Here is a 15647-nt window from a genome sequence, read left to right on the forward strand (position 1 = left end):
CAAGCGTCCCTGGTTTAGGGATGAAGACTGTGTGTCTCAGGGGTGTTAGGTGACTTTTCAAATAAGACAGGGTTAGAAAAAAGCCAGTTCAGGTGAAGGCAGCAGGTCTCACCCATTCAGCACCAAGGTTCCCTGCCGGTGTCCTCCTGACTCCAGGGGCACCCGCTCCAACATCCCTGCCCATCTCTCCCCTGCCCTGCAGTGAGGGCTCAGAGCCTAAACCTGCAGCCTGGGGGAAGCTCCTCTGGCCTGAGCTGATCTCTCCTGGCCAGCTCTCAGCATCTCAGCCACACGGGAGACTCAAGTGTAACAAGAAACCCAAAGCGCGCCCCTCCGCCTCCCCGTAACAGCAGGGCTCGCAACCTCATACCTGATCAGGGGCTGTTGCAGGGCCACCAGGGCAGCGTGGATGGTCACCGAGATCACCGACAGGTGGAAATAGTCGAACATGACGGGGACCTGGTGATGCAGGCCTCTCCGGGGGTGGAAGTGCAGGCCCAGAGCACGGCTGCTGATCACGGGGACCCCGGCCATGTCCCGCAGCCTGGAAGGCAAGCGAGTGACTCACGTGAGTGGTGGCAGGTTGTCCCTGCTGCCAGCCAGGTGGGTCCACAAGGCAACCTCGCCCACGCACAAGCACCATGCCTGCCTCGGCTTATCCAATTCCTGCAAATACTCCACTAGGTAGCAATTGTTTTCCCCGCGATGGGCAAAAGAAGCAACCGAGGCTCAGAGAGGGAAGAGAACCCGTGGGACATCACGCAGCTGCTAGGCAGCAGAGCTGGGGCTCACACTCTGCTATTACCGACACGGAGCTCATCTGTCAGTGATGGAAAGATGCCCAGACACTTTTCCAGGCTCAACGGGGAAGCCCTCCCAGACCCCCATTCCCTGCTTGCTCTTGTATTTCCCCCACAGATGCCCAGCACAGCACTTCCTTTGTACCTCTGTGTTTTCTACTAGACTCCTACCTCTTAAGCGCAAGAACTGCGACTACTTCATTTTTGTATCCCTAACACCAAGCTTAGAATCTGGCATATTGGAGAAGTCGGTCAAATATCTCCTTATTAAAAGGGATATGTGACTGAATGAATAAATGAATGACCCCCAAAGAATAATAAGAGTCTGATCAATTTCATCAAGGACTCCCCTACCTTCTCTCTAGCGTTTTGTAACTGGTATGTGTCTGATTCCCAAGAGATAAGCCAGCTGGTAAGCAGAGCCTACAGAGTCTTTGGTTGTAAAAAAGGGGCTGATCTTCCTCTAAATGAAAGCCATCCAGGGCTCATCCTCCTCCTCTGCACACCAGTCACTCAGGCTCTCTGGGCGTCTCTGAACCAGACCCCTTGGGAAACCTGGATGGAGCGTCTTCTGTGAGCAGAGCAGAGAGCTCAGAGGATGTCCAGATGAGAAGCTTCTTCTTCCTCCACGGAGGAGGAAAGAGACACAGAGAGAAAACAGTGAGGGGAGCAAACTCCCAAGACCCAACCCAATGGGCTTCGCTTTCTGGAAATCCTTGTCGCTTAGAGCTTGGGTGCAAATGAATGCCAGGTAGAAGAGTTAACTAAATCAGCGGAGCCAGTGTCACTCCAAACTAGCCCACAAATGATGGCCTCCTCTCTTACCAGGAAGAAGCCTGATGGCAGGGGGCACAGAGTGTCCTCTCCTGAGTCTCAGGAAGCCATTAACATTCATATTCACTATCATTCTGACAACTGTTTATGCGGCCTTACTGTGAACTGAGCATGGCGTTCTTTCCCTTAATGCACATGACAATCATGTGAGGTATCCACTGACGTTATTCCATTTATTGATGAGGAGGTAAAGCCAACGTGAGTTAACTGATTTGTTCAAAGTCACAAGGCCAAACCTAAAAGCTGGGCCCAGGTCTGTCTGACTCCACAGTCTGCTCTACACTACTGCACATAATTACTTTGAATCCATTCAGACACAGGCTGCTGCAAATCCTAGGACTGTCCTTAGGGCTTGAACAACAGGGGGTGAAATACATGTCAGGGTAGCAAAGATGTCAAAAACGTTAACAAGAATTTAAGCCACTTTAATAGGAGTAAAGAATTCAGAGTGAGGGAGGTGATAGCTCTTTCGTGCCCTGAAAGGAATAGAGCTAATTAATGGAGATAAAATACCAAATGTAAACTAGAGAGCTAGTGGGAAGCAGCCGCATAGCACAGGGAGATCAGCTCGGTGTTTTGTGACCACCTAGAGGGGTAGGATAGGGAGGGTGGGAGGGAGATGCAGGAGGGAGGGGATATGGGGATATGTGTATATGTATAGCTGATTCACTCTGTCATACAGTAGAAACTAACACACCATTGTAAAGCAATTATACTCCAATAAAGATGTTTAAAAAAAAAAAAACTCAGTTCTGGGGGAGGGGGAGGTCTCAATTTAGAAAAAAAAACATAGAGGTAAACTGGATAGCACTGAGAGGAAAATGCCTGGGTTCTTACACAGGAACTAAAACCAGCAAAAAAATCAAACAAACAAAAAATGCAAAACACAGAGAAAGAGCCCTGGTGTTCAACTGAAGGGGAAGAGATGACTTAAAGAGATGACTTGTGTACCTGAACTGCGATCCAGACTGAGAATTTTTTGTTTTTTTGTGGTACGCGGGCCTCTCACTGCTGTGGCCTCTCCCATTGCGGAGCACAGGCTCCGGACGTGCAGGCTCAGCGGCCATGGCTCACGGGCCCAGCCGCTCCGTGGCACGTGGGATCCTCCTGGACCGGGGCACAAACCCGTGTCCCCTGCATCAGCAGGCGGACTCTCAAGCACTGCGCCACCAGGGAAGCCCCCAGACTGAGAATTTTGATGCGTGGTTACAAGTACTGAACTTGAGGGCAACTGAAGGAAGGCACAGAAGGATGACTTGTCCCTTGAAGTAAAGAGGAATTTCCTGATAAGCAGAAGTGTCCAGGGACAGAATGGGATATAATGGGGAGACATGAGCTCCTGTCTCTGCGCAAGCACATGTTCATGGGTCTTTGCAGAGTAGCAGGTTCAAATGTGAGGTTACACTAGAGCACTGTTTCTCACCCTCGGTGATATTGATATTGGGGACTGAATAATGCTTTGCTGGGGAGCCGGGATGCAGTCCTGTGCATTGTGGGATGTTTAGCAGCGTCCCTGGACTCTACTCACTAGAAGCCAGTAGCACCCACCCACCCCCCGTGTAACAATTTAAAATGTCCCCAGAAATGGCCAAAATTCCCTGGGGGACAGAACTGTCCCACCCACATTGAGAACCACTGGACGGGATGGACATCAAGAGCCCTTCTGCCCCTAATATTAGATGCCATGCTTCTCTATTTTGATCCTGTTCAAGCCTAAATGGTTACAAAGAAGCTGACTGCCTGGGTCATGTTTCAAAGCCAAAAGTCTATCCCCAGGATGTGCTACAGATGTCTTGTCACCCTTAAACCCAACTTATGAAAATGAAAAAATATGGCATTTTCAATTCTTCCCCAGCCTCTGGCTTCCTGTTCCTGTTAGCTAAGCGCACACTCCATGAAAACGCTCTGCTCTGATTGTTGTTAAGTGCTTTGTACTATAGGGAGGAAGTGACACATGGAAACCGGCCCCACCTGCATCTAGGAAGCCACGAAGAGTAAGAAGACATTGATCTGTACCCTTGGCCTGGCTTAGGTATCACCTCTCGTAATCTTCATAACAGACCTATGAAGTACAGAATCTATAATAATGCCCATTTTATAAATGAGGCTACTGAGAGTTAGAAAAGGGCAGGGATGCACCCAGTGTCTCACAGTCAACGAGCACAGAGCCTGTTGCTGAAACTCCATACACTTTGTTTGGGCCAATCTCCTGTACACAGCCTCTCCATTAACTACTGTTTTGATGGTAAGAAGGTCACATCTATTGTGTCCACCATAACTTATCATTGAGGCTGCCTGGAGAGCTGGGTAGGGAATGACTTCCAGGCTGGGTTTGGGATCAATGGCAGGGTTCTGTGATCAAATGGAAATGTCTACCAGGGAGCTATGGATGAATACTTCTGAATGAAGGGGCACAGGAAGATAGGGCAGGGGGTGTTAATAAAATTAATAAAATGAGTGAATGACAGAAACCCTAAATAGTTGAGAGGGAATATGAGGGCAATAGAGACGAGGACTTCATTTCTGAGTTTATAGCTTAGAAAGAAGGTCAGCCTCTTATGGGGCTTCTGAGTTCAATATGGTGCTAGAACAATAAGTCCTGGAGATGGTGTGAGGGAGATAAGATTTCTCAAGCATCCACCATCCCACCAAGAGGTAAGCAGAAGTGATGAGAGAAGCAGGTGTCCAGAGGGGCTTGGGGTCCAGATAAAGACCCCAAGAGTGAGGGATCTGTGATGTTGAGCCCAGACACAGCGGCAGGACCTTGGACAGATCCTCCGGCCAGCCCAGAGATGAGGCGTGACCACCTACGGTACATACACATCAGCAGATGTCTATTCTCAAAGCACAGACACAGTCAGGTTTCTGACATTTTAGTAGTGGTCCATCTGTGGTTCAGATCCCCTCTGATTCAATGTCCCGTGTTATGAAAACTCCCATAACAATCAGACACATCTCGGGGATGGGACAGTCCTTGGGAAGGGAGCCAAAGCACTAACAGTGCCTCTGAAATTTGAAGGGGTCGGGCAACCATTCCGTCAGCACTAGCCCCTTGGCCACCTGGTCTCCCATTCTCCGCTGGAGAAGGTGAAGCATTTGCTGAAGAGGCTGTAGAGATCAGAAGTGAGGATTAATTTCCCCGAAGTGGTCAGACTGTGCTGAGATTCTGCTAATAGAACAGATGGAAAAGAAGGACCTCCATTTTCACCTTAAGCTTAATGAGGGGAGTCTTCACGTGAGCATGCTCTGTGTCCCCTGGGGGAGCACAGGCCCTGGTGCCTGACTTATCCTGCAAAGGCCCTCAGGAGAGAAGCTGAGGGTGGCTGGATTGGCCAAAGAAGGGTCAGCAGCACTGGGGCGGGGGTCCCCACCAGTGTGAGATGAGGATGAAAGTGCTTGTGTCCATTATCCAAGAGCCAGATGTGCATTCCTCGGAGAAGAATCTGCCTAAAGAGCTTCCTGCAAGGAGCGAATGACGCAACCATAGGAGGCATCATTGTATCAAAGAACAGCAGAGGCTGGGGGAGAGGGAGACCGCCTAACGGGTATAGCTCCACGGAAGACACAAGAACACCCCAGGAGCAGAGAAGGCGGTGATCGAGCATCTACCCCGTTAAGAGCCCTGCTTGCAACTGAACCCATCACGTATGACTCCCTGCCCCACCTGCAATCTCCTCCCTCCTCCTTGTGCCTGGCCCTGCAAGACCCACACACCCCAGGGGGAAGACAGGAGGCTGTATCAAGCTGCTCACCATACCCAGCTGCTGCAGCGGGAGTTTCCTACCCCGAGAACGCCTGGAGCAGGGGTGCAGTGGAGCGAAGGCGCAGTGTCAGTGAAAAGAAGTTATAAATTGGATGAGAGTTTGGAGTTTTGGTAACACATTCGACTGGACTTTTTCATACCTGAAAAAAGGACTATCTATTCATGACATGAAAGAACAGAATTATTGAATCCGATAAGCAGGAAGCTGATGGACTTTCAATGTACGTCAATGGATTTTCAATTTTCAGAAAGTTGAAACGTCATAGCAGACATTCAGTGTAAAGATGAGGGTCCCGGCAGGATCTCCTTCGATTCAGAAGGGGGCCTTGAGATCTGCAGCCTCATATGGACATTAATCTAAAGAGCTAATTAATACTGCATTGCAAGTGTACGGAGGCGGGTTCGGATACAAGAAGGTGCCGGTTCATAGAGCAGGAAGTCAGGAGTTCTCTGTGCCTGCAGCCCCTGAGCTACCTGCCTAAAATACATGCAGCTCTAAATGACCACATAGATATTCCTTGCCCTCGTTTCTGCAGCTGATCAAGAACCGGGTTTCTAAGGGATGTTCTGAGGTCATGGCCATCAGGATACCTCAGGGCTGGAAAAGTGTTGGGCAAAGGAAACTCTATTATCACGATTCAAGGATTCCAAGGACACTCACTGTTGTTCACTGTCTGTAAAGTGCAAATCCACCTTGAGTTGGAAATCGACTTCACTTAGTGCCTCTTCCACCTAGAAGAGAAACAAAGTTTAAGGACTGGTCCAAATGAAACATGTAGCCGGCGGGTTTCCCAAAGTTTAGAAGAAGGAGCTCACAGCAAAATGAATGTCACTTATGTGTAAAGCAGAATTTCCATGCATGTTCTGTGGAATTCTAGTTGAATGCGGTGCCTGTATTACATGGACAGTAGAAGGAAGGGATTTATGTCAAATTTGGGGAAAAGCCAATTTGCAGGAAAAAAATGTGAAGTGAGTTTTCTAGACTGCAGGACTTTTGAGCACCTTATTTCCAGAACAGATGTGATCTGGAATCCTCTGAAGCAGGAGTGAAGTGTTCTGTGGCACGTGCTTTGGAAAGGTTGGAGCAGTGAATTTGCAGAGAGGAAACCCCACTTGGCTAGAGATGGGAAAATGTTGGAGGTGGTGTTACTGCTGGCGCCTTCGAGGGGCTGACGCTATTCTTCAGGTTCATAGAGGAGGAAGCTGATGCTCAGAAAAGTCGTCAGTTCCCAAGGCGGCCCAGCTTTACATGCAAGCGTATCCTTCACTTTTGTCTTGAGATCCATTACATCTAACCATTTATGCTTTCAGACACTTTAGCATTTCATGTCCTATCCATGACTGTTTCCATTCTTAGCTTTTAAAAGAAAAAATCAGTTTTCATTCATTAGCATGGGAATCTATTTGTTCTACCTGCCAGCTTCTCAGGTACATCTAAGAGATGGTAACCCACGGCTCTCCTTTTCCCAAACGTAACACCTCATCATCCCCACCTCCAGGAGAGTCACTTGCTAAGTACCGGATCTAGCTGATGTCCCTACTCAGGAAACCCAGATAAGTACTACACGCCCGTGACAGGGCGTAATCTCCTCCCCACAGCCACGCGGGATGGACCCCTTCTCCTCTGTGACCCACAAAACCCTGTTTTTTTTCCTATCTCAGCATTCAACACTTCCTATAAAATTGTCTCAGCTTTACAACTTTTGCGTTATAAGCCCAAGAGACAAATATTAGCTGCAGACACCTTTTGCTTAGTCCTGATCGTACTTTTTACAATGTTTTGAACAAGTAGAAAACATTTAAAAATCAGGCAATTTCACATTTCCATTGCAGGTTTCCAGCTTCTGAAAAAACAATCCATGGATCTGGCCGTGCTGGGCTGGCATTCAGAAGCTCCACTTGGGTCGGGCTCAGGGGACTCTCTGACAAAATCCATCTGACTGTGGCTAAATCCCCCCGGGCCCTTTTCTTACCCAATATCCCCTGTAATCTGGTATCGTTATGGGAGAGACTAGTCTTAATCCATTCTGGATCCCCAGCTCCAGAGACAAGGTCCCGCCCACGGAAAGTATTCGTGTATCTTAAAGGATAAATAAAGCTCTTCTCCACCTCCCCCCTTGGTTTTTATTTCTTTGCAAGAATATCCTCATTCTGTAGGGATGGAAATCTCTTACCCAAAGGCCTCTTTGGAAACGTGCTCCTGGTGAAGCATAGCTCAGGCAGAGACATATGGATGGAATTTATCTTTAGCTCCCCAGGGTTTTAAAATTTGTTTAAAAAAATTTTTTTAAGCATTTAAAAGTTAACATTTTGCTCAATCCAAGCGCTATGAATAACTTCCTCTCCTAGCTTTGTTTTGCATAATCACTTACCCGGCTTCATACACACAACCCAAGCAACACAGCCTCTTGTCACCAGTTCCCGGGAAATAAGACTGGCAGAGCAAGTCCTCCCAACCACCTCCAAGCATGCATTTGCCTACTTAACAAAAATTCGCTGTAAGCTCCAGTTTTAAACTTGCTGCAATTTCTTTGGAACAAGGAGAGAAATCCAGGCCCAAGATCAGCTGTGGCTGGATGGAGCCTGGCTATGACTTCACTGACGTCTCAATAAATCTTTAATTGCAACATGCCCCAGAATGCAGTCACTGGTTTCTCTAGCCACTCATTTTTCTTCATTGGCTGTTGGCTACCTGCCCCTTCCTCCAAACACACACATTCACACGTGCACGCACACACACGCACACACTCACGCACGCATGCCCTTCCATTGCCCTACCTTATTTTCGTTAAAAGGACTGCTTCCTTTCAAGGGCGATTTTTAAAAATTGGAGTAGAGTTGACTTACTGTGTTGTGTTAATTTCTGCTGTACAGCAAAGTGATTCAGTTATACATATATATACATTCTTTTTTCATCTTCCTTTCCATCATGGTTTATCACAGGTTATCGGATAAGAGTTCCCTGTGCTCTTTATCCATCCTCTATATAATAGCTTACATCAGCTAACCTCAGCCTCCCAGGTAGATGACTTTTTTAGCATCAGGCAACAGTTTCACATAGTAGTGGAAATAAGAACAGCAGCTAGGATTACAGAGGAGCTACTGTCTAGCAGATACTACACAGGACAGCTACCACTGTCATATACTATCTTATTTAATGTGGATAAAACTGTGAATTAAGACATATTGGCCTCACTTATAAATGAAAAAATTGAGACTTGCTGTAGGAAAGACACTTCCAAGGCTTAATCTGGGCTCCAAAGCCCAGATTCAGTCAAGGGTTCCTCACTTCTTCAGCCTTTTCCCAGGGTCTCATCTGTGTTGTGGGTTGTACAATCTCACGCTAGCTGATTTCAACTCTGCTCATAACAGTAGTAACCCTTGTATCTTCTCCTCCTTTATGAACTTCTCTCCTGAGCTGCATCATAGCTGGGGAGATAAGAAAGCAGTTTTGGAAGTCAAGCTACATGGGTACAAAGCTTGGCTCTCCATTTATTAAGTATCTGCGTGACCTTGGGCCAATCAACCTCTCTAGGTTTGTTTGTTTTTTCATCTGTAAAATGGGGGTGAAATGATTACACTTACCCCTTAGATCACTGCTATTGTGCGACTATGTAAGAAAATGCACATAAAGGGCTTAACACAGTGTGTGAACAAAGCCCATTCTCAACAAATATTAGTTATTATAGTTATTTCCAACTTACTATGGGCCTGACCACCTAAAGGACCCCTTCGTCCAATAACTCCACCCCCAGGCCTGCATACTGGTCACAAACACAGGCTTTGCGGTCAGACTGCCTGGGCTAGGTCTGGGCTGGGCTTAAGAATCTGCATTTTAAAAAAGTACTGCCAGGGGACTAGGACATGGGGCATCTAGGAACCATACTTTGAGAAATGCTTTTCTTTTTGGAGCCCATAAAAATGCAACCATCCCACTCCTTGGCATATATCCGGAGAAAACTCTTATTTGAAAAGACACATGCACCCCAATGTTCACAGCAGCACAATAGCCAAGACATGGAAGCAACCTAAATGTCCATCGACAGGTGAATGGCTGAAGAAGATGTGGTACATGTATACAATGGAATGTTACTCAGCCATAAAAAAGAATGAAATATTGCCATTTGCAGCAACATGAATGCACCTAGGGATCATCATACTAAGGGAAGTAAGTCAGACAGAGAAAGACAAAGACCATAAGATATCACTTACATGTGGAATCTAAAATATGACTCAAGTGAATTTATTTATAAAACAGAAACAGACTCACAGACATAGAAAACAAACTTACGGTTACCAAAAGGGAAGGGGGTGGAGGAGGGATAAACTGAGAGTTTGTGATTAGCAGATGCAAACTATTATATACAAAATAGATAAACAACAAGGTCCTACTGTATAGTCCAGGGAACTATATTCAATCTCCTGTAATAAATCATAATGGTAAGGAGTATGAAAAAGAATACATATATATAACTGAATCACTTTGCTGTACACTAGAAATTAACACAACATTGTAAATCAATTATACTTCAATTAAAAAATGCAACCTTGGGCTTCCCTGGTGGCGCAGTGGTTGAGAGTCCGCCTGCCGATGCAGGGGACGCGGGTTCGTGCCCCGGTCCGGGAGGATCCCACATGCCGCAGAGCGGCTAGGCCCGTGAGCCATGGCCGCTGAGCCTGCGCGTCCGGAGCCTGTGCTCCGCAGTGGGAGAGGCCACAGCAGTGAGAGGCCCGCGTACCGCAAAAAAAAAAAAAAAAAAAAATGCAACCTTGTCCACAAAGGTTATTTCCTGTAACATGTTCCTCTTCCTCTTCAGGACATTAAGCATCTCGCTGGTAATAACTGTATCTTCTCTGCCTTGTCTGCTGGGAAGCTCAGCACTGAATGTGTGGGCCATCATCTGCAAAGGTCCAGAACTATGCGTGTGCATTCTGGTCTGTTACATTTAACTCAGGCTTTAGCTCCCTTTTGTGTTTTTCCTGTACTTTGGCTCACTCTATTGCTATTTTTACCCTTTTACTATTCTGTGTATTTTGTCAGCCTTCCCAAATCTTCTGGGGGGGTGTTACACAAAGTGTATATAAATAATATACCTATCCTACTCCACACTCCCTGATTCTTTGCAACTTTTATGAAAACATTTGTGCCTTAAGCTGTGATTAGTTCTGTCCATGGTCATCTCTTACATTTACTTGGGCACTAACTGTGTGGGCTGGATCTTCTCCGTGTCTGCACTTCCCATAGCACAGGAAACGGTACGCTCGACGTGTTGGCATCGTATATGCCTGCCACTCACATTGATGGCTACGTACATGCAAGACCGTGAGCTCTGGCCAGCTGGCTATACGGCGTTTTGGCTGCCATAAACAGGTATTCACTAGAGCTAATGCATGCATTCCAGAGATACGCCTTTTATGAACTTATCCAATTAACTTTAATTGTCACTGATTTGGATGTAATGATTAATGATAACGTTGTTTGCTGCCATGTGGATTACCCCCAAAACAATAATAAATTATTAGCTTGTAGAGATAAGTGATTTTATATGCAGAAGAAAACAATATGTACCGTATGAACAAAGTCTTGTACAAAATATGTACAAGACTACAACCCAGGCTGGCAAACACACTGCCTGTTCAACCTCTGAACTATGGCTTGTCGCAAAGTCGCGTGAGGCTAAACTTGAGTGCTGGGAAACACTAACCTTGAAAAGCTTTAAACTGTTAGGGGCAGGAGGAAGAGTCTGATGGAATTAAGATGGAATAATGACCAAGAGACCTGACTAATGTCCAAACCCAGCCTCCAGTCACAACCATTCTCCCCAGGAAGGTCTTTGAGATCAACGCGCCAAAGGACAACGGCCCGTGAGAAATCAAGTGACTTTCTCTTAGTAGAATTCGGGGAAGCTGAGCTTGTGCATGAAGCCCAACTGGGAGTCCCTTAACCCTCAAAACCAGCTCCAGTATCTTTTCCTAAACTACCTGTGTCCACCAGAGTCCAGGAAAGAAGCAGATGATGCAGTCAGTTCATTAAAAAGAGTTGATTTACGAAGGTGTGGGGGGAACTCAGGGAAAGCAACCAATGCTGATGGCTGGGTACCTCGGGGTCAGTCACTGCAGGACTCCGCAGCACGTCCTCATTCCCACCTCACAGCCTTTGTCCTAGCCATGCCCTCCTCCCGGGATGCCTGGCCCCTCCTCAGCATGTGGTCTCAGCTCAGTGCTGGCTGCTCAGGGAGCCCTCCTGTCTGCCACTTCCCCTCCAGGAAGCAGTCGCCATCTCGTGTGAAGCTTGTGTTGAAGCTGAGCTCTTGGAAATCTGAGTATCCATCAGGAGGGCAGCATCAGGTCTCGCACAGCGAGCCTGCCATGAGTTCTCTTCCACTCTGGGCCCAGCTGTAGTTTCACAGGACCTCCAACAGGGGTGAAAATTCCTGCTCTTCTTACCTTTGTGAGTGTATCTCATGGATGAGTGAGCTGAGCGAGAAGCAGTGGGAAGGCTCAGCGATAGAATATACAGGATGTATTTATTTGATTGCATGGTGATGTATAGATCTCACGTTAAAACGTATCTTCTTGTTCATGATTTTCATCTCTAGCCCACAGCAGGTGCTCAACAGATCTTTGATGAATGGATGGATTCATAAATGAAGAATCAGTGACAGCTTTTCACGTGTAGCCAAACAGGGGAACTCGTCACTACCTCAAGCATAAAAGATGTGGACAAAAAGCCATGGGAGGGACTTCCCTGGTGGTCCAGTGGTTAAGACTCCGTGCTCCCAATGCCGGGGGCCTGGGTTCGATCCCTGGTCAGGGAACTAGATCTCGCAGGCCGCAACTAAAAGATCCTGCATGCCGCAACTAAAGATCCCGTGCGTGGCAACAAAGATCCCGGACGCTGCAGCTAAGACCTGGCTCAGCCAAATAAATAAATAAATATATGTTTTTAAAAAGTCAACTGAATACAAAACTTTAAAAAAAAAACAAAAAACCACAGGACATGAGAGGAGTATTAGATGGCCAGTAGAAGTCGTTATGCGTGCTATAACGCCTGTAGGGGATGCCTATAGGGGACACATGTCTGATTAGGCTCTCCTAAAGCAGAAGTATACTTCCACATCTTTAAAGATACTCTAGCAGGGAATGACCAGCTGGCATGCGGTAATGGGTATTCGAGGTGGGGCTGGGGGAGTGAGAAAAATGTTTTAGACTTCAGATATTCTTTTGAAACATCTGATTTTTTTTAAAGGTACAAGTGATTTTTTAATTTTTTGAATGTTTTTGGAGGATAGTTGATTTACAATGTTGTGTTAGTTTCAGGTGTACAGCAAAGTGAATCAGTTATACATGTACATTTAGCCACTGTTTTTTAGATTCTTTTCCCATATAGGTCATTACAGAGTATTGACTAGAGTTCCCTGTGCTATACAGTAGGTCCTTATTAGTTATCTAACTAATATATAGTAGTGTGTATATGTCAATCCCAACATGCCAATCTGTCCCTCCCTTTCCCCCCAGTAACCATAAATTTTGAAACATTCGATGTTAATATCAGGTTACTCTCAGAGGTTAATCTCATAAATAGGAAATGTTCAATCGACTTGCTCCAAGGCCTCTGGGCCTTGACTCATGCTGTTTCCCCCTGTACGGGATGCCCTTCTTCTTTCTTAGTCTGATGGACTCTCAGTCCCAGCATCTCAAAGCCAGCTCCTTTGTTAAGCCGTTGATGTCCTCCCACAGAGCTCATCTCCAACCTTGGTGCCCCCTGTTCTTCTGCACATGCAGCCGGCACAGTGCATTTCAGCTACCAGGGCCTGTCTGTATATCTGTTCCTCTGATGGAGCACCCATCGTCGGAGGGATCGGCCCTGCTGCCTTCTTCAGCTTTGCCCATCATCCGAGGGCCCACCCCAAGCGCTGCACAAAGCAGATGCTCGGCAAACACCTGCCGATTGACCTGTTGACGGAGGCCCAGAAAGACGAGCAAATGGGCGAAGGAGGAATGAGTAAGACAGTCAGCAAGTCAGTCAATGGGACCCGCTTGGAACATGAAACAAGCAAGTATACAAACGAAAGCATGAGTACAAAAAGGAATAAATCAGGAAGTGCAGGAATGCTCTGAAATCCCCAGTCCCAATCTGTCAGATTTCAGAGCAAATGTACAACGTCTCCTTCACGTCCCATTCTCCTAGCACTGGATACAAAAGGCACAGGAGGGAAAAGCCATTCGTGGCTGGTGGAAGATTCCGGGACTTACCCTTTCACCATCTAAGAGCAAATGAGCTCGGAAGATCACGGCATCGTTGATGGGCACCTCTTCGTTCCTGTATAAGATCTGAAAGACTCGGCTGTGCACAGTGCTCTCGTGGACACAGGCTGAGTGCAGGCTGCCGCTGTCTGCAAAACAAGAACCGGTAGCAGCTCATGACTCCCATCCTGCCCTGGATCTGCGGCCTCCTTGGGGGTCAGTCCAGCTCAAGGAAAACAGTGGCCCCAAACTGCGTTCCAATTCCCAGAGACCAAAAGCCAAAGATGAATGTGATTCCATCACACAAGATCTATGGTCACTGAATCGGGACGGCATCTCTCAAGAACCTTCTTCAGTCCTTTATACGTCATAGGATCTTGGCTAAATCACCTGTCGTGCTGTGGGCAGTGTTCCTTGGCTGGAAATTAGTACCTGCTGAATTCTTTACCTGCTCACATAACCCCTCCTGCGTAAAGCCTTCCATAATCCCCCTCTCCTGAAAATAACGAGGAGAAAAGCAGAGAGAGAAACACAGAAATTGGTCTTCTACAAGGATACCCTAGCGTCCACAGAATCTCTCTTGAAAGTGTTGTCCGCACAGCACACAGTATGTGAAGGATGCTCTGTCTTGAGTTTTCGATAAATGTGCTAATTCTAATTACATCAGATATCCAGTTTTTTACGGAACTTGCTCAATCCCATGTCTTCCAGTGCGTTCTAAATGTACCTTAATCCCTAAACATTGTCTCAAAGGGAAGTTGAATTTCAAGAAGATAAACCTACTCAAGGAGGTTAAGAGATCTTCCTGCATCCACTGACCAGGGTTACTATGAAGAGAAAATGGGTGAATTCTTCCAAATCACTTAACACACAAACTGCAGAGTTGGAAAAATACAGAAATCTTCTAAAATAAATAATGGTACTATTTATATAATATAAAGCAAAGATAACTCATTCATAATAATGGCCTAGTGGTATTTCACAGCTTCCAAAGTGCTTTGCAAATGTGTTTCTTTCCTTAATCCTCACAGAAAATTGCTAGGGTAAGTTTTCACCACAGATGAAGAGACCAAGCCTCAAAGAAGGGGAGGGAGGTGTCACGACAGTCGCTATATGAGGAGGCGTTGTGTGGATTCATCCTCACATCCACCTACTTAACAACTGAGAAAAGACGTCTTGGGTGAATGAATAAAATGCACCCATTTCCTAGCAAATGACAGGTATGCTATGAAGCTCTACTGAAAAACGGAAATAGTGTGATTGCAAAGGGAAGCAAGAACTTTTTTTAAAAAGCCCAACCAGCAAAGGAAAACGGCTGGAGTGCCTTGTGCAGTGTCCCCGGCTGGCTGGAACAGTCCCTTGGAAACAGGGACAAAGGGTTACTGTCACCTCCCCATGCACAGTGACGCTTAACACCTGCATTGTAGCTTCAGAGTAGGGAAAAAGAAATGCAAAATCCCAGGTCTTTCCAAGGCCGTGCAGACGTTCACGCTCCAATTTGCACTTCATCGTGAAGGAAATAAAATTTCTGGCCTGACACAGCCCTGTTGAGACCTGTTGGATTCAAACTGATGTGGCTTTTCAACAGAAGGGATCCTTGCGCGCAAACGCCCTTCTGTTTTTATTTGCTGCACCAGCCCTTTTTCTATCACTGTCAACGCCTGGTTGATCTATAAGCCAGACCGACAACGTGGCAGGGGATGGATGGGGTAAATACTCTGAAGGTCAGAGCAACACTGAGCCATCTAGGACCTGGAGGGACAGCCAGAAAAACAGTTCAATCACTTGCCTTCTTGGGCAAGTGACATCACTCCTCGTAACAGCAGCCTTTCCACGTGAAAAACGGGCATCTCCACACACTGACCTTCTGGGATCAGCGTAGACAGAAGAGGATAAAATAAATCAAGATCTGAAGAGCAAGCATGTCCTAGGCATGCAAAATGCAGTAGGATGACTTTTTCATTGTGTTTCGAGAAAGGTCGTAGCACTCTCTGTTGAATACA

General features: G+C 46.6%; 1 protein-coding gene across 1 annotated transcript in view; it reads right to left on the bottom strand.

Annotated features, from left to right (window-relative positions):
* FAM135B (family with sequence similarity 135 member B) overlaps positions 1 to 15647 on the bottom strand; it is a gene marked incomplete at both ends in the record, with an annotated part of 162335 nt that overhangs the window by 76568 nt on the left and 70120 nt on the right. The window contains 3 exons of the mRNA XM_082858983.1: positions 371 to 544; positions 6059 to 6129; positions 13654 to 13793. Coding sequence (XP_082715109.1) covers positions 371 to 544; positions 6059 to 6129; positions 13654 to 13793 — 385 coding nt within the window. The remainder of the gene's footprint in view (positions 1 to 370; positions 545 to 6058; positions 6130 to 13653; positions 13794 to 15647) is intronic.

The sequence above is a fragment of the Leucopleurus acutus genome, assembly GCF_964270905.1.
Source record: "Leucopleurus acutus genome assembly, chromosome: 17".
In the NCBI taxonomy this organism is placed as follows: domain Eukaryota; kingdom Metazoa; phylum Chordata; class Mammalia; order Artiodactyla; family Delphinidae; genus Leucopleurus; species Leucopleurus acutus.